Source organism: Salmo salar, chromosome 04 (genome assembly GCF_965601325.2).
Source record: "Salmo salar chromosome 04, fSalSal1, whole genome shotgun sequence".
NCBI classification, from domain to species: Eukaryota; Metazoa; Chordata; class Actinopteri; order Salmoniformes; family Salmonidae; genus Salmo; species Salmo salar.
In genome coordinates this window covers 11,800,650-11,824,352 of record NC_138294.1, presented here as the reverse complement: position 1 = coordinate 11,824,352, position 23,703 = coordinate 11,800,650, and the positions used below count along the sequence as shown (strand labels likewise).

The window sequence follows — 23,703 nt, the reverse complement described above, 5'->3', positions numbered from 1 at the left end:
ATTTACAGGTTATAAGTATGTTTTATGTGTGCACTGTTCCAGCATGTATACAAATTATAAGCATCAGCTGGTTAGCTAGCTCTGTCTCATTGACCACCAAACATTGCTTACGCTAGCTAGCTAGTCACTTTATATATCTTTTTTTCTCAAAATATATGTTAGCTAGCCTCTCTGGGCTAGGTGGGACGTTTGCGTCCCACCCTAGTCAACAGCCAGTGGAATCCCGTGGCGCGATATTCAAATACCTTAGAAATGCTATTACTTCAATTTCTCAAACATATGACTATTTTACACCATTTTAAAGACAAGACTCTCGTTAACCTCTTACATCTAGATTTTCCGCTAGCGGAACACCTGCTCCAATATCCAATGATGGGCGTGGCGCGAAATACAAATTCCTCTAAAATCCGAAAACTTCCATTTTCAAACATATGACTATTTTACAGCATTTTAAAGACAAGACTCTCGTTAATCTAACCACACTGTCCGATTTCAAAAAGGATTTACAGCGAAAGCAAAACATTAGATTATGTCAGCAGAGTACCCAGCCAGAAATAATCAGACTACCCATTTTTCAAGCTAGCATATAATGTCACAAAAAACAAAACCACAGCTAAATGCAGCACTAACCTTTGATGATCTTCATCAGATGACAACCCTAGGACATTATGTTATACAATGCATGCATGTTTTGTTCAATCAAGTTCATATTTATATCAAAAACCAGCTTTTTTACATTAGCATGTGACGTTCAGAACTAGCATACCCCCCGCAAACATCCGGTGAATTTACTAAATTACTCACGATAAACGTTCACAAAAAACATAACAATTATTTTAAGAATTATAAATACAGAACTCCTCTATGCACTTGATATGTCCGATTTTAAAATAGCTTTTCGGTCAAAGCACATTTTACAATATTCTCAGTAGATAGCCCGGCATCACAGGGCTAGCTATTTAGACACCCACCAAGTTTAGCACTCACCAAAATCAGATTTACTATTAGAAAAGTTTGATTACCTTTGATGTTCTTCGTCAGAATGCACTCCCAGGACTTCTACTTCAATAACAAATGTTGGTTTGGTCCCAAATAATCCATAGTTATGTCCAACAGCGGCGTTTTGTTTGTGCGTTCTAGACACTATCCGAATGGTAAATAAGGGTCGCTCGCATGGCACATTTCGTGACAAAAGATTTCTAAATATTTCATTACCGTACTTCAAAGCATGTCAACCGCTGTTTAAAATCAATTTTTATGCCATTTTTCTCGTAAAAAAGCGATAATATTCCGACCGGGAATCTGCAATTAGGTAAACAGACGAAAGAAAATAAATCACTGGGTCGACTCGGGCACGCGCCTAAGCCCTTTGTCCTCTGATAGACCACTTAGCAAAAGCGCTCGTGTGTTTCAGCCAGGGCTTTGAATTACGTCATTCAGCTTTTTCCCGGGCTCTGAGAGCCCATTGGAGCCATAGGAAGTGTCACGTAACAGCAGAGATCCTTTGTAATGGATAGAGATGACAAAGAAGGCCAAGAAATGGTCAGACAGGGTACTTCCTGTACAGAATCTTCTCAGGTTTTGGCCTGCCAAATGAGTTCTGTTATACTCACAGACACCATTCAAACAGTTTTAGAAACTTTGGAGTGTGTTCTATCCAAAGCTAATAATTATATGCATATTCTAGTTTCTGGGCAGGAGTAATAATCAGATTAAATCGGGTACTTTTTTATCCAGCCGTGAAAATACTGCCCCCTATCCATAACAGGTTAATCTAACCACACTGTCCAATTTCAAAAAGGATTTACAACGAAAGCAAAACATTAGATTATGTCAGCAGAGTACCCAGCCAGAAATAATCAGACACCCATTTTTCAAGCTAGCATATAATGTCACAAAAACCAAAACCACAGCTAAATGCAGCACTAACCTTTGATGAAAGCACATTTTGCAATATTCTGAGCAGATAATCCGGCCATCACAGGCTAGCTATTTTGACACCCACCAAGTTTGGTACTCACCAAACTCAGATTTACTATAAGAAAAATTGGATTACCTTTGCTGTTCTTCGTCAGAATGCACTCCCAGGACTTCTACTTCAACAACAAATGTTGGTTTGGTTCCAAATAATCCATAGTTATATCCAAATAGCGGCGTTTTGTTCGTGCGTTCAAGACACTATCCGAAGGGTGACGGGCCGGGCGCATATCGTGACAAAGAAATTCAAAATATTCCATTACCGTACTTCGAAGCATGTCAAACGCTGTTTAAAATCAATTTTTATGCGATTTTTCTCGTAAAATAGCGAAAATATTCAGACCGGGAGAAGTTGTTTTCGTTCAAAGACTCAAAGAAGAAAATGGACTCTTCACGTGCATGCGCGCGCCCGTCTCATTGTTCTCATATCGACCTCTTACCAAATGCGCTACTGTTTTTCAGCCAGTAACTGCAGAGTCATCATTCAACGTTCTGGCGCCTTCTGAGAGCCTATGGGAGCCTTAGAAAGTGTCACGTTACAGCAGAGATCCTCTGTTTTGGATAGAGATGACAAAGAAGGCCAAGAAATGGTCAGAGAGGGCACTTCATGTTTAGAATTTTCTCAGGTTTTGGCCTGCCATATGAGTTCTGTTATACTCACAGACACCATTCAAACAGTTTTTGAAACTTTAGGGTGTTTTCTATCCAAATCAAACAATTATATGCATATTCTAGTTACTGGGCAGGAGTAGTAACCAGATTAAATCGGGTACGTTTTTTATCCGGCCGTGCAAATACTGCCCCCGTATCCCCAACAGGCTAGCTAAGTTAGCAATGTTACGAATACAACTCCCATCTAATGTCGACATCCGCATACGATTTGAGAGCACTAGTTAGCTCCAAAGATGTTTATAGCTTTGTTTGCATTTTGACAGTGAATTTAGAGCCATTCAGTGTTTAGCTACACCACAAACATTATTTTACCAGGTTTAGGCTACAAACATACTTAAAATCACATGCGCCGAATACGAAAGTGAAATGCTTACTTACAGTACAAGCCCTAACCAACAATGTCTTTTTTTTTGGGGGGGGGGGGTAAAGTCACTTTCCTTTTTCCAAACGTATCACCTCTCCTATATGATGGTCACAACAGGGCAGCAACATCCTTAATGTGAATTTATCGAAGCTAGGCATGTGCCATAATTCTAAATGTAAGTTATTGTGCTTTATCCTCAACAGACCAGAATTGAATATATTGCAGATAGATTGAAGCTTCCATCAATGTAATTGTCTGCATCATTTCCAATCCCCCATATATTTTTTGTAAATATATATATGTATACATACATACATACATACATGCTGCACATTCAAACACAAATATATACAGTACCAGTAAAAAGTTTGGACACACCTACTCATTCAAGGGTTTTTCTTAATTTTTTACTATTTTCTACATTGTAGTGAAGACATCAAAACTATGAAATAACACATATGGAATAATGTAGTAACCAAAAAAAGCATTAAACAAATCAAAATATATTTTAGATTTTAGATTGTTCAAAGTAGCCACCATTTGCCTTGATGACAGCTTTGCACACTCTTGGCATTCTCTCAACCAGCTTCATGAGGAATGCTTTTCCAACAGTATTGAAGGAGTTCCCACATATGCTGAGCACTTGTTGGCTGCTTTCCCTTCACCCTGCGGTCCAACTCATCCCAAACCATCTCAATTGGGTTGAGGTCGGGGGATTGTGGAGGCCAGGTCATCTGATGCAGCACTCCATCACTCTCCTTGTTGGTCAAAAAGCCCTTACCAGCTTGGAGTTGTGTTTTGGGCCATTGTCCTTTTAAAAAACAAATGATAGTCCCGCAAACCAGATGGGATGGCGTATGCCTGCAGAATGCTGTGGTAGCCATACTGGTTAAGTGTGCCTTGAATTCTAAATAAAGCACTGACAGTGTCACCAGCAAAGCGCCCCCACACCATCACACCTCCTCAATGCTTCATGGTGGGAACCACACATGCAGAGATCATCTGTTCACCTTCTCTGCATCTCATGGTGGTTGAAACCAAAAATCTAATTTGGACTCATCAGACCAAAGGACAGATTTCCATCGGTCTAATGTCCATTGCTCGTGTTTCTTGGCCCAAGCAAGTCTCTTCTTATTATTGGTGTCCGTTAGTAATAGTTTCTTTGCAGCAATTTGACCATGAAGGCCTGATTCATGCAGTCTCCTCTGAACAGTTGATGTTGAGATGTGTCTGTTACTTGAACTCTGTGAAGCATTTATTTGGGCTGCAATCTGAGGTGCAGTTAACTCTAACAACCGTATCCTCTGCAGCAGAGGTAACTCTGGGTCTTCCTTTCCTGTGGCGATCCTCATGAGAGCCAGTTCCATCTTAGCACTTGATGGTTTTTGCGACTGCACTTGAAGAAACTTTCAAAATTCTTGACATTTTCTGGATTGACTGACCTTCATGTCTTAAAGTAATGATGGACTGTCATTTCTCTTTGCTTTTTTGTGCTGTTCTTGCCATAATATGGACTTGGTCTTTTACCAAATAGGGCTATCTTCTGTATACCACCCCTTCCTTGTCACAACACAACTGATTGGCTCAAACATTTCATAAACCATGTGCCATGGAATCGGTACATCGAAAATCTCTTCCCAACTATTTTGCAATCTGTATGCCACAGCTGTCAATTTTCTGGTCCTTAAATTAAACTTTTCTATCTTATCACAGTTTTCTTTAACCCATTTTGGTCTTTAATGCAGAGCCAACAGAGAAGTTCCTTACTTCTCAGTCTTCCATTTTGTGGTAATGCTGCAATTAGTTGGTTGTAATTTTGGGTAGAGCAGACATTTCCATATATTTTTATTAGCTGCCTGTGTGACATAACTCCACCAGTTATATTTATGATATAATTTACAAAGATGATCAATTAGTATGTTTGAGTTTAACCACAATATTTGTTGGTTTATTTGTTCTGTCTTTTCTGGTGGATTGAGCTGAAATTGCAACCAACTTTCTACAGCGTGTTTTAAAAATAGCGATATTTGGAGATTATTTCATTTTCAAATAACCGAAATTGAGAGGTTGTAATCTGAATAAAGGGGAAAAGGCCATTCTAATCTGTTAAAGAACCAGTTTCGATTTAAGTATAACTTTTGTATGACTGATGCCTTTAGTGAGAGGTCAAATGCTTTAATATTTAATAATTTGTCCCCTCTGAATTCATATTCATTACATAAATAGACCCATTTCACTTTGTCTGGTTTGTCATTCCAAATTAAGTGGAATATTTTTTGCTTATATAATACATTTAAAAAAACGGTCTCTAGGTCTAGGCAAGACCATAAACAAATAGGTAAACTGTGATATGACTAAAGAGTTAATCAGGGTGATTTTTCCATAAATAGACAGGTATTTTCATTTCAATGGTAGCAAGATCTTATCTATTTTTGCCAACTTTCTGTAAAAATGTATTGTAGTGAGATCATTTCTATGTATACCGAGTATGTCTATATCACTGTCCGACCAATTTATTGTTAAACTACTGTAACGGCTGTCTTCAGAAATGGACCAAGGCGCAGCAGGTATGTGAATACTCATGTTTAATTTCAAATAAGGAGTAAAGCATCCACTTAACAAAACAATAAAGGTGACAACAGCAACAGTTCTGCAGGCTATAAACGCAGTGCAAAAACAACCACCCACAACCCCAAAGAAAAACACACACACCTATATAGGACTTCCAATCAAAGGCAACTCAACACACCTGCCTTCAATTGTTAGTCCCAATCAACAACACAAACATTCCCATACACAAAACTGCCACGTCCTGACCCCAAAACTAAAACAATAGCTCCATCTGCTGGTCAGGACGTGACAGTACCCCCCCCTCAAGGTGCAGACCCCGGAATGCACCTACCAACAGAAAACACCAACAAAAAACCCCTAAACAATAACCCCTAAACAATAAGTGAGGGAAGGGAGGGTGGCTGCCGTCACCGACGGCACTGTGCTACACCCTCCCTCCCCAACCCACCTATCCTGGAGGTGGCTCAGGTGCAGGACGTGGACCTCGCACCACCCTCGGCGTCACCCACTTTGGTGGCGCCGATAGCTGCGCCGGCAGACGGGCCACTCGGGCTGACCCTGGCAGACGGACCACTCGGGCTGGGTCGGAAGACATGCGGGCCACTCGGGCTGGGCCGGAGGACAGGAGGGCCACTCGGGCTGGACCGGAGGGCAGGAGGGCCACTCGGGCTGGGCCGGAGGGCAGGAGGGCCACTCGGGCTGGGCCGGAGGGCAGGAGGGCCACTCGGGCTGGGCCGGAGGGCAGGAGGGCCACTCGGGCTGGGCCGGAGGGCAGGAGGGCCACTCGGGCTGGGCCGGAGGGCAGGAGGGCCACTAGGGCTGGGCCGGAGGGCAGGAGGGCCACTCTGGCAGATCCGGACAGGCAGGGCACCCTGGCAGATCCGGGCAGGCGGGCACCTCTGGCAGATCCGGACAGTCGGGCCACTCTGGCAGACCCGGAAGGCAGTCGGGCCACTCTGGCAGACCCGGAAGGCAGTCGGGCCACTCTGGCAGACCCGGAAGGCAGTCGGGCCACTCTGGCAGACCCGGAAGGCAGTCGGGCCACTCTGGCAGACCCGGAAGGCAGTCGGGCCACTCTGGCAGTCCCGGAAGGCAGTCGGGCCACTCTGGCAGACCCGGAAGGCAGTCGGGCCACTCTGGCAGTCCCGGAAGGCAGTCGGGCCACTCTGGCAGACCCGGAAGGCAGTCGGGCCACTCTGGCAGACCCGGAAGGCAGTCGGGCCACTCTGGCGACGTACGACTGGCGGGCAGCTCTGGCGACGTACGACTGGCGGGCAGCTCTGGCGACGTACGACTGGCGGGCAGCTCTGGCGACGTACGACTGGCGGGCAGCTCTGGCGACGTACGACTGGCGGGCAGCTCTGGCGACTGTTGACTGGCGGGCAGCGCCGGTGACTGTTGACTGGCGGGCAGCTCGGATGACTGTTGACTGGCGGGCAGCTCTGGTGACTGTTGACTGGCGGGCAGCTCTGGTGACTGTTGACTGGCGGGCAGCTCTGGTGACTGTTGACTGGCGGGCAGCTCTGGTGACTGTTGACTGGCGGGCAGCTCTGGTGACTGTTGACTGGCGGGCAGCTCTGGCGACTGTTGACTGGCGGGCAGCTCTGGTGACTGTTGACTGGCGGGCAGCTCTGGTGACTGTTGACTGGCGGGCAGCTCTGGCGTCTTACGCCTGGCGAGGCTGGGCTGACGCACTAGACTCCTGATGCGTGGGGCTGGTACTGGACGTGCCAGCCTGGAGACACGCACCTCCATGCTAGTGCGTCTAGCGGGAAACACCGGACCGAAAGGGCGCACTGGTGGTCTTGAGTGCAGGGTTGGCTTCACCCCTTCCGGCTCGATGCTCACCTTGCCCTGGCACCTGCGGGGCGCTGGTACCGGGCAGACTGGGCTGTGCGTCCGTATAGGCGAGATGGTGCTTACCTCAGCGTAACATGGCGCCCTCCACCTCATACGCACCTCCCTGTAGTCACGGGTAGCTGGCTCACGGCTCTTCCCTGGCCTGGCCAAGCTACCCGTGTGCCCCCCCAACATTTTTTATTGGGGGTGCCTCTCAGGTTTCGTACCCAACCGTGTTCCAGCATAACGTTCCCGTTGGTTCCTCTGTCCAGCTGCCTCCACTCTCCTGAGTGCCTCCACCTGTTCCCATGGGAGGCGATCCCTTCCGGCCAGGATCTCTTCCCAGGTGTAGGCTCCCTTGCCGTCCAGGACGTCCTCCCATGTCCATTCCTCCATTTTTTCCTCCTGTGGCTTCCTCCTCTTCTGCTGCTTGGTCCTTTGGTGGTGGGTGGTTCTGTAACAGCTGTCTTCAGAAATGGACCAAGGCGCAGCAGGTATGTGAATACTCATGTTTAATTTCAAATAAGGAGTAAAGCATCCACTTAACAAAACAATAAAGGTGACAACAGCAACAGTTCTGCAGGCTATAAACGCAGTGCAAAAACAACCACCCACAACCCCAAAGAAAAACACACACACCTATATAGGACTTCCAATCAAAGGCAACTCAAAACACCTGCCTTCAATTGGAAGTCCCAATCAACAACACAAACATTCCCATACACAAAACTGCAAAGTCCTGACCCCAAAACTAAAACAATAGCTCCATCTGCTGGTCAGGACGTGACAACTACTTGGTAATGTGTTTTTTATTGATCCAATACGTAATATAGTATACAACATAATTTGGTTGTAATCCAGAGAGATTACAAAAAGTATCTAGATCCTCTATAAGGCTGTGGAGATATCCAAATTGGGGTTTTAAAATAAAACATGACTCATCAGCATACAATGACACCTTTGTTTTTAAGATTTTTGATGGATCTGATTTTAATATTTAACATTTCAATGATAAATAGATATGCCGATAGTGGACCTTTATTTACTCCTCCACAGTTTAATACTTTCTGAGAAGTAACCATTATTTATTATTTTACACCTAGGATTACTAAACATAACTTTAACCCATTTTAAAAGAGGTTCTGCAAAATTGAAATATTCCAGGCATTTACATAGCATTCGGAAAGTATTCAAACCCCTTGACTTTTTCCACATTTACTTACATTACAGCCTTATTCTAAAATTGATTAAATTGTGTTTTTTCCTCATGAATCTATACACAACACCCCACATTTACAGAAGTATTCAGATGCTATACTCAGTACTTTGTTGAAACACATTTGTCAGCGATTACAGCTTCCAGTCTCCTTGCGTATGACACTACAAGCTTGGCACACCTGTATTTTGGGAGTTTCTCCCATTCTTCTCTGCAGATCCTCTCAAGCTCTGCCAGGTTGGATGGGGAGCATCGCTGCTCAGCTATTTTCAGGTCTCTCTGGAGATCTTCGATCAGGTTCAAGTCCGGGCTCTGGCTGGGCCACTCAAGGACATTCAGAGACTTGTCCCAAAGCCATTCCTGCATTGTTTTGGCTGTGTGCTTAGGGTCGTTGTCCTGTTGGAAGGTGAACCTTTGCCCCAGTCTGAGGTTCTGAGCACTCTGGAGCAAGTTCTCATCGAGGATCTCTCTGTCCTTTGCTCCATTCATCTTTCCCTCGATCCTGACTAGTCTCCCAGTTCCTGCCGTTGAAAAAAATCTGTGCCTCGACACAATCCTGTCTCGGAGCTCTACGGACAATTCCTTCAACCTCATGGCTCGGTTTTTGTTCTGACATCCAATGTCAACTGTGGGACCTTATATAGATAGGTGTGTGCCTTTCCAAATCATGTCCAATCAATTGAATTTACGACAGGGGGACTCCAATCAAGTTGTAGAAACATCTCAAAGGATGATCAATGGAAACAGGATGGACCTGAGCTCAATTTCGAGTCTCATAGCAAAGGGTCTGAATACTTCTCTAAATAAGGTATTTCTGTTATTTATTTTTAATACATTTGCCAATATTTTGAAAAACCCTGTTTTCGTCTAGTTATTCTGGGATATTGTTTGTAGATTGATGAGGAAAAAACATATTTATTCATTTTTTGATCAAGGCTGTGGGAAATGTAAAGTGGTCTGAATACTTTCCGAATGTACTGTACATGTCCATTGGGGTGGAGCCAGAGTAAAGACTGAGGGGATGGGGGGGAATAACCATAGGGTGAGTAGCATGACCATTGAGAGGGTGTGGGGACCAAGTGAAATAAAAAACAATAACAATTATATTTTTTAAAGTGTGTGTGGGGGGGGGGGGGGGGGGGTATCTGAATAGTGGTGATGGTTTGAGGGTGGAAACTATTGTCCAGTCTTTCAGTTTTTGCCATGATGCTCCTGTACTGAGTGATTGAAGCGGGGAAAACAGGGCATGGCTTTGGTGGAGGTCCCTGATGATCTTCTTGGCCTTTCTGTGACACCTGGTATTGTAGGTGTCCTGTAGGGCAGGCAGTGTGCACCCAATGGTGCGTCCGGCAGCACTTGTCACCCTCTGAAGCGCCTTGCGGACCGGAGTTGTGATGATGCCCAGCAGTATGCTGTCAATAGTTCTCCTATAGAACACTGTGTCACTATGTCTAGCTGTGGCAGAAACTAGAGCACTATGTCTAGTTATGGCAGAAACCAGACCACTATGTTTAGCTATGGCAGAAACCAGACCACTATGTCTAGTTATGGCAGAAACCAGAGCACTATCTCTAGCTATGGCAGAAACCAGACCACTATGTCTAGCTGTGGCAGAAAGCAGACCACTATGTCTAGTTATGGCAGAAACCAGACCACTATGTCTAGCTATGGCAGAAAGCAGACCACTATGTCTAGCTATGGCAGAAACCATACGACTATGTCTAGCTATGGCAGAAACCAGACCACTATGTCTAGCTATAGCAGAAACCAGACCACTATGTCTAGCTATGGCAGAAACCAGACCACTATGTCTAGCTATGGCAGAAACCAGACCACTATGTCTAGCTATGGCAGAAACCAGACCACTATGTCTAGCTGTGGCAGAAACCAGACCACTATGTCTAGCTGTGGCAGAAACCAGACCACTACGTCTATCTATGGCAGAAACCAGACCACTATGTCTAGCTATGGCAGAAACCAGACCACTACATCTATCTATGGCAGAAACCAGACCACTATGTCTAGCTATGTCAGAAACTAGACCACTTTGTCTAGCTATGTCAGAAACCAGACCACTACGTCTAGCTATGGCAGAAAGCAGACCACTATGTCTAGCTATGGCAGAAACCATACGACTATGTCTAGCTATGGCAGAAACCAGACCACTATGTCTAGCTATGGCAGAAACCAGACCACTATGTCTAGCTGTGGCAGAAACCAGACCACTATGTCTAGCTATGGCAGAAACCAGACCACTACGTCTATCTATGGCAGAAACCAGACCACTATGTCTAGCTATGGCAGAAACCAGACCACTACATCTATCTATGGCAGAAACCAGACCACTACGTCTAGCTATGGCAGAAACCAGACCACTATGTCTAGCTATGACAGAAACCAGACCACTATGTCTAGCTATGGCAGAAACCAGACCACTATGTCTAGCTGTGGCAGAAACCAGACCACTATGTCTAGCTATGGCAGAAACCAGACCACTACGTCTATCTATGGCAGAAACCAGACCACTATGTCTAGCTATGGCAGAAACCAGACCACTACATCTATCTATGGCAGAAACCAGACCACTACGTCTAGCTATGGCAGAAACCAGACCACTATGTCTAGCTATGTGAGAAACCAGACCACTATGTCTAGCTGTGGCAGAAACCAGACCACTATGTCTAGTTATGGCAGAAACCAGACCACTATGTCTAGCTGTGGCAGAAACCAGACCACTATGTCTAGCTATGGCAGAAACCAGACCACTACGTCTAGCTATGGCAGAAACCAGACCACTATGTCTAGCTATGTGAGAAACCAGACCACTATGTCTAGCTGTGGCAGAAACCAGACCACTATGTCTAGTTATGGCAGATAATAATGATCTGGAGCTGTTTTTCATGGTTCGGGCTAGGGAAATATTAAAGCTACGGCATACAATGACATTGTAGACGATTCTATGCTTCCAACTTTGTGGCAACAGTTTGGGGAAGGCCCTTTCCTGTTTCAGCATGACAACATGCTCAAAAGTGAGGTCCACATGAAATTATTTGTCGAGATTGGAGTGGAAGAACTTGACTGGCCTGCACAGAGCCCTGACCTCAACCCCATCAAACACCTTTGGGATGAATTGGAACGCCGACTGTGAGCCAGGCCTAATCTCCCAACATCATTGCCCGAACTCACTAATGCTCTTGTCGCTTACATGAGTGGAAAGCATTCCCAGAAGAGTGGAGGCTGATATAGCAGCAAAGGGGGGACCAACTCCATATTAATGCCCAGGAGTTTGGAATGAGATGTTTGTTGAGCAGGTGTCAACATACTTTTGGTCATTCAGTGTATTTTATATATTTCTCAAATGATGCACTACTGGGTACCCTCGCTTGAGGCAAGATGATCTGTCAGCTTGGTATATGGGAATATTCTACTTACAGTATCTACTGTACTTCCAATCCTTTTTATGACTGGTAGCAGGGGACCTTCATACGAGTCTTGTGAGGCCTGTGGGTGTCATAGAGCAAAACAACTGACATGTACGTGTTCGGGAGAGTCTCACCTTTCCAGAGAGGGCTCATTAGTGTGTAGCGCAAACAGACAGAAGTTGGCAGAGTGGCTGTACCAACTTCAGACGAGTCCCAACGTGCAGCTTAAACTGACAGATTTGTATTGGGATTTTTTTTATGGTTTTAATAATCGACCTTAGGGGGTTAAAGATTCTTAGCCCCACCCATCTCTTTAAGGATTCACGTGAGGCCATGTGCTCAACAGAGTGAGTAAGGTAGTGTAGTAAACAACCAAAGATTAAGACTAAAAGTGGTGAAAGTAGTAGTAAAAAGTAGTATATTTTTACTAGTCCTTGGTCTATATCCTAATCTGACTTTGGTGCAGGCCATGTTGTTCTTCACATTACCATCTCTGGTAAACACATACTATATACAATATGTTTGTCACATGCACAGGATACAGAAGGTGTAAATGGTACAGTGAAATGGTTACTTGAATATTTGCATATGAAAAATAGTAAGTGTCAAGATAAAAAATATTGTATATTTGATCTTATACTGAACAAAAATATAAACGCAACATGTAAAGTGTTGGTCCCATTTTTCATGAATTGAAATAAAAGATCACAGAAATGTGTGGCGCTGAGAAGTTTTTCTGTAATAAAGCCCTTTCATGGGGGAAAACTCATTCTGATTGGCTGTGCCTGGTTCTATGCTATAACCCCCCCCCCCCCCCCCCTCAGCAACATCTAGCTAAGTGGATGGTTCACTATTGTCTAGACATGTACACATGCTCATGAAATACCATAGATGGCAGTAATCACCCTCAGGCACAGCTGGCTAACTTGATGGGTCATGTAATCATCTGGAATCTTTTGTTTAGACATGTGGCTATCTAGCTTCCTAGCTAGACAATGAGCCATAATCCCAACCCATACTACTAGCAATACAAACTGATTGTCATAGCTGTAGTATGAATCTGCAGGTAGCTAAAGCTAACCAACTACATTAAATGTTAGCTAGATAGCTAACATTAGGCTATAACTAACAGTGAAAATTGATTTCTGGGATACAAATAATATTACTAAACAGATCATACACCTAATGTTATCTAGTGAGCCAGCAAGCTAACATTTGCTAGCTAACAGTACTGTACGCTTTAACTTGCAAGGAAAACGACTTTCAGAAAAAATGTGAAATGTATAATATCTGAAAATGAAAATTACTCTTACATGGATGAACGCTTCACGGCAGACTGGAAACCCTTTAACTCTGTTTTGTTTGTCGCTACAGCTTGTTTGGCCTGCATTGTGTCAAATCACTCTGACCGTGTACAGGAAGTAGTCAATCATAACTTTTTCCCACTGACCTTTGCCGATAGTGCCTGCTTTTGCAGTTTTCCATGGCTGACATATCTTTCAAAAAAAGTAGCAAGGATTACGTACACATACTGAGCAGCTCATGTTATAGACAGAATACATGGCAGACCAATCCAAACTCATCTCAAGGCATTTCCAGCTCGTCTATTATCTCAGCCTATCATGGCTAGCGGGAAGGTTCCATTTTTTTCCGTGGCTAAACCAACTAGGCTCGTAATTTAACAATTTTATTCATATTTATAGTCTGACAGATTTCCAGTGCCTTAATAAGTTTGTTATTAAGGCACATGTAAGTTCACATGTTGCTGAAGCAATTTCTGCCAAAAAAACTAAATTCAAATGCATCTCCTGTGAAGTACTGACGTGCGACATATGCATAGCTTCGTGAAACGGGTCACAAACCAGCTAGCAACAGTAGCATAGGGCTGATGTGAGTTCCTCCCTTCTAAACTATGCTGTGGTATTTTGCTCCAGACTGTCAAAATTAGTTTAATTTAAGAAGTGCAGCATGTCATTCATTTTCCATATCCAAATAGCACTTTTGGGTAGTGCTCAGAGCATGTCATTCAGAGAGAAGCATTTACTTTTCAACTGGAAGCAATGAGCCCAATCGGTCCTCCATGACAACATCACAAACAACAGAGTATGCTAATTAGGGCTTCATTTTTTTGGGTTATGCTCAGGTTAAACAGTCTGGCTAATCTATATTTCCATTTTTCGATGTCCTATTCTTGAAAATCAAGGGGTATGAAATTAATTGGAACCACTGGAAATCTGTCAGACTGTAAAAAACTTTTTTTTTAATATAGCCTAATCGTATCATCTGTAGTAGAAAGCAATGGCTTAGAAAAAGTCTACATAACCAACCCATAAAGTAAAATGAAACATCCGTTTATGGCCAGCTACAGTATGTAAACACATTGATTTATTGATTTATTCTACAATAGATGTGGTTCAATTTGTAACATTCATTTTTGTCTTCTTCTAACGGTTCTTAAGCAAGTTGACATTTATTGGGATGAGTCTTGTCATTAGGGTTAGCAGTGTGGTTAAATTTATGGTTAAGATTTAAAATCAGATTTTATGACTTGGGGGCTGTGCCAGCTTCTCATCTGCGCCGCTTAAGGGGAAAGTAATCTTAACGTAACGGAAAGTAATCAGACTACATTACTGAGTTTGGGTAATCAAAAAGTTACATTACTGATTACAATTTTTTGACAGGTATCTAGTAACTGTAACAGATTACATTTAGAAAGTAACCTACCCAAACCTGGATCTTACACCATTGATATCCTTTGTCTCCGCTTATGGAATGCCCTCTTCAATTCAAACTGGTTTTCATTGTATTTTAAGTCCATAGACTTAAATGGCCATTGTAAAATGTTCATTTTGTGGCCAATTAAGCATTTATTTATGGATTTTGATGTGTACTTGTGGTTATTGTATTGCTGGAAGATCCTTGTGGTTAGTGTCCGCCCTGTGATTGGTAGGTTGGGAGTTTGACACCCGGCCGAGTCATACCAAACACTGTAAAACTGGGACTAAATGAGTCTCTGCTTGGCACTCAGCTTTAAGGAGATATATTGTGGTTAAGGCTCTGGGATAGACTAGCTTCCTGTCCAGGGCGTGTAAACTACTTGTACATCAAGCTGCATCATGCTACAGATACAGGACCTGTTATTGTACCTTTATTCCATGTTGTAATGTATAGAGATACTGATATATCTCTAGAAACAGGACATGTTATTGTACCTTTATTCCATGCTGTAATGTATAGAGATCCTGATATAGCTCTAGAAAAAGGACATGTTATTGTACCTTTATTCCATGCTGTAATATACAGAGATACTGATATAGCTCTAGATACAGGACATGTTATTGTACCTTTATTCCATGCTGTAATATACAGAGATACTGATATAGCTCTAGATACAGGACATGTTATTGTACCTTTATTCCATGCTGTAATGTATAGAGATACTGATATAGTTCTAGAAACAGGACATGTTATTGTACCTTTATTCAATGCTGTAATGTATAGAGATACTGATATAGTTCTAGAAACAGGACATGTTATTGTACCTTTATTCCATGCTGTAATGTATAGAGATACTGATATAGTTCTAGAAACAGGACATGTTATTGTACCTTTATTCCATACTGTAATGTATAGAGCTACTGATATAAATCTATCGCAATAAACACAACTGACAATTTCTCTTTTGAATGGAGATTTCATTGGTGTTGCAGTAAAATGGCTGCTTCCAAATTTAACCGATGAAATTAGAAGACCATATCTGATCTCATAATAACTCCCTTGGATGTCAATGGATTCAGAGCTCTTACTGTATCTGAATTCACATGCTTGCTTCCATTTCTGTGAGTCACTGTATCAGTGGCCTGGTTTCTGCTTGCTTTAACTTCATCCAAAGTACAGTGTAAAACACCTGTTAGGGTGCTTTTCTGCTACACGTTCAAGAGGATTTGTATTCATGGCTATCTTTTCATTTCTATTTACAGGATCCTGTCTCAGGGAGCTGTTGTCAATGACTGGACTAGAAGATCATTATGAAAACAAGCTGACGTTAAGTACTGCCCTTGAGATAAATGCCAATACTACATCAGATGAACCTCTTACCACTATGCAGTCACTTCCAGGTGCCTTCCTTAAGAAATTAATGATGGCAAATGTGAATGCAAGGAGTGTGAAATGTCTGAACACTGACCAGGAGGTTTCCAATTATGGTGTAGACAACCTGTACACTGACACTGATTCCAGCAATGTCATTAATCCACTGGACCTGATAACTGCCCTGTTTCTGTGCTCAGACGGTTTCCTGCAGCAGGAGACGGTCCAGAAAATGTCAATGTGTCAGTTTGCTGTTCCTCTTCTGCTGCCCAACTGTGACACAAAACAAAGCACTTTGATGCTGTGGGCCTTGAGGGACATAGTGAGGAAGTTTAGACTCTCTTCCCAAACGGCCACAAATGCTTTTGTGGAGAGCAGAATTGTTGTCTCTGATATTCCTATGGTGTCCTTTGTTAGGCTAGGAGAGAGCAGCTTATCCAAGTCTCAGATTTTGAACAAGTTGCTTAGTAACCCTCAACAGTACCATGACACATTTGTTCATCATAATATGGAATGTGGCGATGTCCCTCGTCAAATCTCAGACGGACTGGTTGAAATCAGCTGGTACTTTCCATCTGGGAACAGAAACATAGACATGTTCACAGAGCCTGTGGCAGTGGCCAATCTCAGAGGAGACATCAAGTCCTTTGAAACACAGTTCTCCTTTCTGTGTCAAACATCAGCTGCAGTTTACATTTTCATTGATGATTTTGAGGCAGATTTCAAAGTTTTGGAAGGCAAAATCACAAAAGCAGAGTTATTTCTGGTTGTCAACTCTCAGAAAAAAACATTCAGTGTGGACACATTGACGAAAATGATCACAAACTGCCGTATCAACCCAACAAATGTGATTGTGAAGAAGAAGCAGAATGATGCAGAATTTGTCAAAACCCTGCAGTCATCTGTGGGTGACGTCATGGAAAAAATAAAAAATAGATTGACAATTGAAAACATGGTTGATGTGGCTCATCAGTTTGGGATTCTGGTTGATGAAGACAGTGATGAGTGTCAGAGTGCCAGGAAGACGGCAGATGAAATCACCAGGAACATCAAAGATACAATTCAATTCAAAGACAAACAGCTACCCTTACAGGGGCAAATCTGGAAAGAGCTTTCCCAGTTAGAAAAAGAGAGGTGTAGACTGAGAAATGCAGGGGATCAAGACATTGAACACTACAAGAGCTCTCTGAATAAAAAGGAGGCAGAGCTGAGAAAGAAGCAAAATAAATGTGACATGTCAGATGCAATGGCAAGCTTCATTTACGGAATGTCAAGATCAGGACCTGAGCGATCCTATTTCCTCAAATGGATGCGGATAAATCTGGACAATCTGTCACGCCAGAACCTGTCTGCTTTGCGGGACCGGTACAAAGATCTTTGCCAAAATTCTCCTGAGAAAAAAGACGAAATTAAAGATTTGGATAAGCAATTATCTGACTGTTCCTTGGGTCTTGAACACTTCCTGCGTGAGTTGGGCCAGTTATATGAAGCTGCCTGCTCCCTCCCTGAGGACAGTCCTCAAAGGCAACAGATGGAGCATCTCCCTGGATTGTGTGCTCAGATGCTGTTGGATGGTTTCCCCATTGAGCTTGTGGATGGAGATGCATCAAATATCCCTCTGAAATGGATATCAGCTGTTCTGACTCAGCTTCATACTCTTGTGGAATCCAACAGCAAGATCCGGGTGGTCACAGTTTTAGGGGTCCAAAGCACAGGGAAGTCCACGCTCCTCAACACCATGTTTGGGGTCCAGTTTGCTGTCAGCAGTGGAAGATGCACCAGAGGGGCCTTCATGCTACTGATTAAAGTCAATAAAGAACTCAAGGAGGAGCTGAAATGTGACTTCATCATGATCATTGACACAGAGGGGTTGAAATCACCAGAGTTGGCTCAACTAGATGATAGCCATGAACATGACAATGAACTGGCAACACTGGTGATAGGACTCAGTGATGTCACTATCATCAACATCGCCATGGAGAACTCCACAGAGATGAAAGACATTCTGCAGATTGTTGTTCATGCTTTTATCAGGATGAAGGAAGTGGGGAAGAAGCCAATATGTCATTTTGTACACCAGAATGTGTCAGACATGTCTGCTCATGACAACAACATGAGGGACAGGAAGAAGTTGTTGGAACAGTTGAATGAAATGACCCTGGCAGCAGCCAGAATGGAGAAGAAGGAGAATATCACCAAGTTCACTGATGTGATGGAGTATGATCCAGACACAAGCAGCTGCTACATCCCAGGACTCTGGCATGGGACTCCCCCTATGGCTCCAGTAAATGCTGGCTACAGTGAGGCTGTGTACAGCTTCAAGAAGACCTTGATGAAAGATTTCAGAAATTGCCAGAGTAATGACGACATGACACATTTCCTGAAGTGGACACAAAGCTTGTGGGAGTCTGTTAAATTTGAGAAATTCATCTTCAGTTTCAGGAACAGCTTGGTTGCAGATGCATACTCCAGATTATGCTCTGAGTACAATGGTTGGGAATGGACCTTCCAGAAGGAGATGTATAAATGGATGGTGAGTGCTGAAACTAAAATGTCCAATATTGTCATGACAGATCAACATCCCCAGAGGTCCATAAGAGATGTGCTACAAGACTTAATGATAGAAGCATCTGGGAAACTATCATTGGAAGAAAAGGAAATCCAAGACAATCTAGTAAAATACTTTGAAAAAGAAGATGGCCATGTCAATCTGGTGGAAAAATACAAGGAGGACTTTGTGAATAGTGCTAAAACACTGAGACGAGAGACAGAAAACACAGTTAGGAACAAACTGCAAGGAGCTGTTGAAATCAAAGAGGGAATGACAGAACTGAACAACATCAAGAGCTCTCAGGCAAGTACAATGGAAAAGAAGGTTCTGACTCTGTTACAGAATTGTAGAAAGAAAGAATCTGTTCTATCAGATGAGGAACTCAGTGAAGAGTTTGAAAACATGTGGAAGAAAACTCTTTCTGATATACACTTCAAAGGACTCCCAAGAAGAGATGTGGCTCAAGGTGCCTTCTTTATGTTAAGTGGAAATCTATCAACAAGGGGTGGGCACGTCAATAAGATGTTGGTTGGAAACAACCTGGTGGAATGTGGTAAAAAAGAATTTGTTGTGAAAACTGGGGGTTTAAGGAAGCAATTTGGGGACTTAGTTAAGCAATTTGGTTTAAACTATTTCAGTGATAAACTACAAGAGTTTTGTGACAACATCATAACACAGTGTCAGTTGTTTATAACACAGAAGGTGGGAAACAAAACAGATTACCATGATACTTACATCAAAGAGCTGCTGAACAATATTGATGAAACATTGCAACAAAACAAGAATGTTAAAATCAGTGAGGAATGTGAGGTAACTCTGAAGCTACACATCTGTGGCAGAGCAGCCATAGAGTTTCAGAAGATGCATGATGATTTCATTGAAGTTAATGACCCAAGGAAGTGTCTGGAACAGTCTAAGAACAAGTACCTTACTGAGTTTATAGACTTATTTCACAACCAAGATCAGTGCCAGAAGAAAGCTGAGGAGTTCTCAAAGCTCTTACAGCCAGCTGTACAGGACTATGTGACCAAAATGATTGGTCCTGATGTAGTTGATGAAATGAAGACAGGTAAAGGGTCACAGGATTACAGCACAAAATGGGCTTTCCAGTTCTCCATTTTGAAACAACTCCTGACAGATGGAAAATATGATAAATATAAAAGCTACATAAACCATTATGAAAAGTTTGTGAAGGACTGGCTGTTTGACCAGATTGTCCAACATCTGTCAAAGAACCGTAGTCTGGAGAAATTGGAGAAGAAACATCTTTCAGAGATAGTCAAGATGATCACTGACGCAATCTCTAACATCAGGAAAACAACTGGCATAAAACATGTAAATGATGTCAAGACATTCATTCAGAACATCTGCAGTGCCCTTAAAGATAAGCTGGTTCTCAAGGATGCTCTGGATTCCATCTTGATTCTGAACACTGCAGACACAAAACAGTTTGCTGACTACCTCACAGAGTTTGTGAGAGAAATGGAGCAGTCACTAGCAGTTACGTACGACAAGGGAAGTGATATCAAAGATAGACTCAAATCTCTGCCATTCAAGCCACAGGACACGATGTTCACCAATCTGTTTGGCTGTGGAGAGCAATGTCCTTTCTGCGGTGTACCCTGTGATGCAGGGGGAAAGGAGCATGACAAACACTTTTCATCAATTCATCGTCCAAAAGGTCTAAATAGTGTAATGTTCAAACCTACAAAGAAGTTAGTAACTAACATATGTTCATCTGATGTGAATAGTAATTTATTATTCATCCACCCCCTGGTGACGGGAGAGGATGGTCATCCCTACAAGGACTACCAGAAATATTACCCTTACTGGATCATACCTGGAGATTCCAGCATTAAGGCTTCAGACTACTGGAAGTATGTGATGGCCACATTCAATGAGAAAATCGCTAAAGACAGAGACTCAACACTTCCTGCTGATATCCCAGAAGACTGGAAGGCATTAACAACTGATGATGCAATGAAGAGCTTGAAAGAGTCTTTCAACATGAAATAAAGTGGATTACTACTGTATATAATGACTCCTGTTAACCAACATGTTAACATATAACTGAATATTAGAAGACTTGACAACCAGAAATAACTCTCATGACGTGGATATATCACAGAATCAAAATATATGGAGGTAGTTGCCCAGACAAGAGTTGTTGAAATAATGTGCACATCCGGAAATACACAACTGGATCACAGAAAGTCATATTTACAAATACATTCATAAACTATATGACCTTTTAGCAATTTACAGATCTGGGTTTTCATCCTAATGTAAGTTTTATTGTGAAAAAATGCATTTCTTGTTTCAAATAGAGGTATTACACATTCATTATACTTTCAATAATTTACTTAATCAAAAAGTAATACTAAGAAGATTTAAAACATGTTTTATTGGGCCACACCTTAATAGTGATTTGTTCAATGACGTGGCCGGTTCTGAAGGTATTTCCCAATGTTCAAAGTCAATCTTGATCAATATGCCTAGATGATGATTTTCTTGTTGTTGTTGATGATGATGATTTTCTTGTTGTTGTTGTTGATGATGATGATTTTCTTCCTGTTGTTGATGATGATGATTTTCTTGTTGTGTTGATGATGATGATTTTCTTGTTGTGTTGATGATGATGATTTTCTTCTTGTGTTGATGATGATGATTTTCTTCTTGTGTTGATGATGATGATGATTTTCTTGTTGTGTTGATGATGATGATTTTCTTCTTGTGTTGATGATGATGATGATTTTCTTGTTGTGTTGATGATGATGATTTTCTTCTTGTGTTGATGATGATGATGATTTTCTTGTTGTGTTGATGATGATGATTTTCTTCTTGTGTTGATGATGATGATGATTTTCTTCTTGTGTTGATGATGATGATTTTCTTCTTGTTGATGATGATTTTCTTCCTGTTGTTGATGATCATGATGATTTTCTTCTTGTTGTTGATGATCATGATGATTTTCTTCTTGTTGTTGATGATCATGATGATTTTCTTCCTGTTGTTGATGATGATGATTTTCTTCCTGTTGTTGATGATCATGATGATTTTCTTCTTGTTGTTGATGATGATGATTTTCTTCCTGTTGTTGATGATCATGATGATTTTCTTCTTGTTGTTGATGATCATGATGATTTTCTTCTTGTTGTTGATGATCATGATGATTTTCTTCCTGTTGTTGATGATCATGATGATTTTCTTCTTGTTGTTGATGATCATGATGATTTTCTTCTTGTTGTTGATGATCATGATGATTTTCTTCCTGTTGTTGATGATGATGATTTTCTTCCTGTTGTTGATGATCATGATGATTTTCTTCTTGTTGTTGATGATGATGATTTTCTTCCTGTTGTTGATGATCATGATGATTTTCTTCTTGTTGTTGATGATCATGATGATTTTCTTCTTGTTGTTGATGATCATGATGATTTTCTTCCTGTTGTTGATGATCATGATGATTTTCTTCTTGTTGTTGATGATCATGATGATTTTCTTCCTGTTGTTGATGATCATGATGATTTTCTTCTTGTTGTTGATGATCATGATGATTTTCTTCTTGTTGTTGATGATCATGATGATTTTCTTCATGTTGTTGATGATCATGATGATTTTCTTCCTGTTGTTGATGATCATGATGATTTTCTTCCTGTTGTTGATGATGATGATGATTTTCTTCTTGTTGATCATGATGATTTTCTTCTTGTTGATGATGATGATTTTCTTCCTGTTGTTGATGATCATGATGATTTTCTTCCTGTTGTTGATGATCATGATGATTTTCTTCCTGTTGTTGATGATCATGATGATTTTCTTCCTGTTGTTGATGATGATGATTATTTTCTTCTTGTTGATGATGATGATGATGATTTCTTCTTGTTGATAATTTTATTAAAATCTTGTTGATGATGATTTATTAAAATATTGTTGATGATGATGATGATGATTTTCTTGTTGTTGATGATGATAATTGCATTTGTTTTGTTGATGATGATTTTATTTTTGCTGTTAATGATGATGATTAAATGTTTCTAGGTAATAACCACAAATATGGTGATTATGATAATAATGTGAGTTTGAACTCTTTAGAGCTGGAGGCAATGACTTTCAGTTGGACAAAGTTAATATTGTTTATTGTTATTATCACTTACAAATTGTGTTTTTTTCTGCAGTGAACTCATCGTTTACAGACATATTGTGAGATAATGCAAATTATGAATACAAATCAATCAATCAATAAAACATTATTTGGTTTAAAAACATTTGGTTTAAAAATATTATTTGGCTTCATGAGAAATACGGTACATCAATAAAAAAATGTACACTAATTGTTCACTTGGAATCTGTTCTATACCATTTTAATCAGCTAGAGACAAATAAAGGTACACAAAGTGAGTATCAAGTGTCTCAAAGTAAAGTGCTGATCTAGGATCAGGTCCTCCCTGTCCATGTAGTCTTATTCAATGTGATCTAAAAGGCTAAACGGATCCTAAGTTAGCGCTCTTGCTCTGAATTCTATTGATGTTCTGTGTTCTATTGATATGTTCAGCCCCTGGTAAAAAAAACCCACCAGAATTAACCACTAGATGGGGGTGTTAGTATGTCATTTGTGGAAATGTAAATTACCAAACGTTTCAAAATCCTTTCTCTCCTTGTCTCCTCCACTGAATCTGCACTGATTGGCAGATGCAGCTGCAATTTTAGTAATGTGTTGTCATGCAACATTTGGCATGCTTTTCTAACAATGGCTGCTATAGTATAACAGGCAAACACTTCACACAGCAGGAATATATACAGTACATGCCAGAGAGAGACATATAAGCCTTTGGCACTTCAGATTTATGGCCCTCTCTCAGGCCTAGCTACAGATCTTATCTGAGCAGACACCGTTACTAGCCCGTAAATCAAAGTGCACAAGCAACAGATAGGATTTGGTCGTTCTGGAACCTATAGAAACTTGGTAATGGTACCCTTTACTACAGCAGTAACATCTAAG

The 23,703-nt window shown here is 41.6% G+C and overlaps 1 protein-coding gene across 2 annotated transcripts in view; it reads left to right on the top strand.

Moving 5' to 3' along the window:
* Window positions 1-22,969, top strand: part of LOC106597121 (up-regulator of cell proliferation) — a 116,178-nt gene extending 93,209 nt beyond the window's left edge. For both annotated transcript variants that reach the window (XM_082974084.1, XM_082974083.1), the window contains one exon: window positions 16,042-22,969. In XM_082974084.1, the coding sequence (XP_082830210.1) occupies window positions 16,042-20,717 (4,676 nt within the window). In that variant the 3' untranslated portion in view covers window positions 20,718-22,969. The remainder of the gene's footprint in view (window positions 1-16,041) is intronic.
* The last annotated feature ends 734 nt before the right edge of the window (window positions 22,970-23,703 follow it).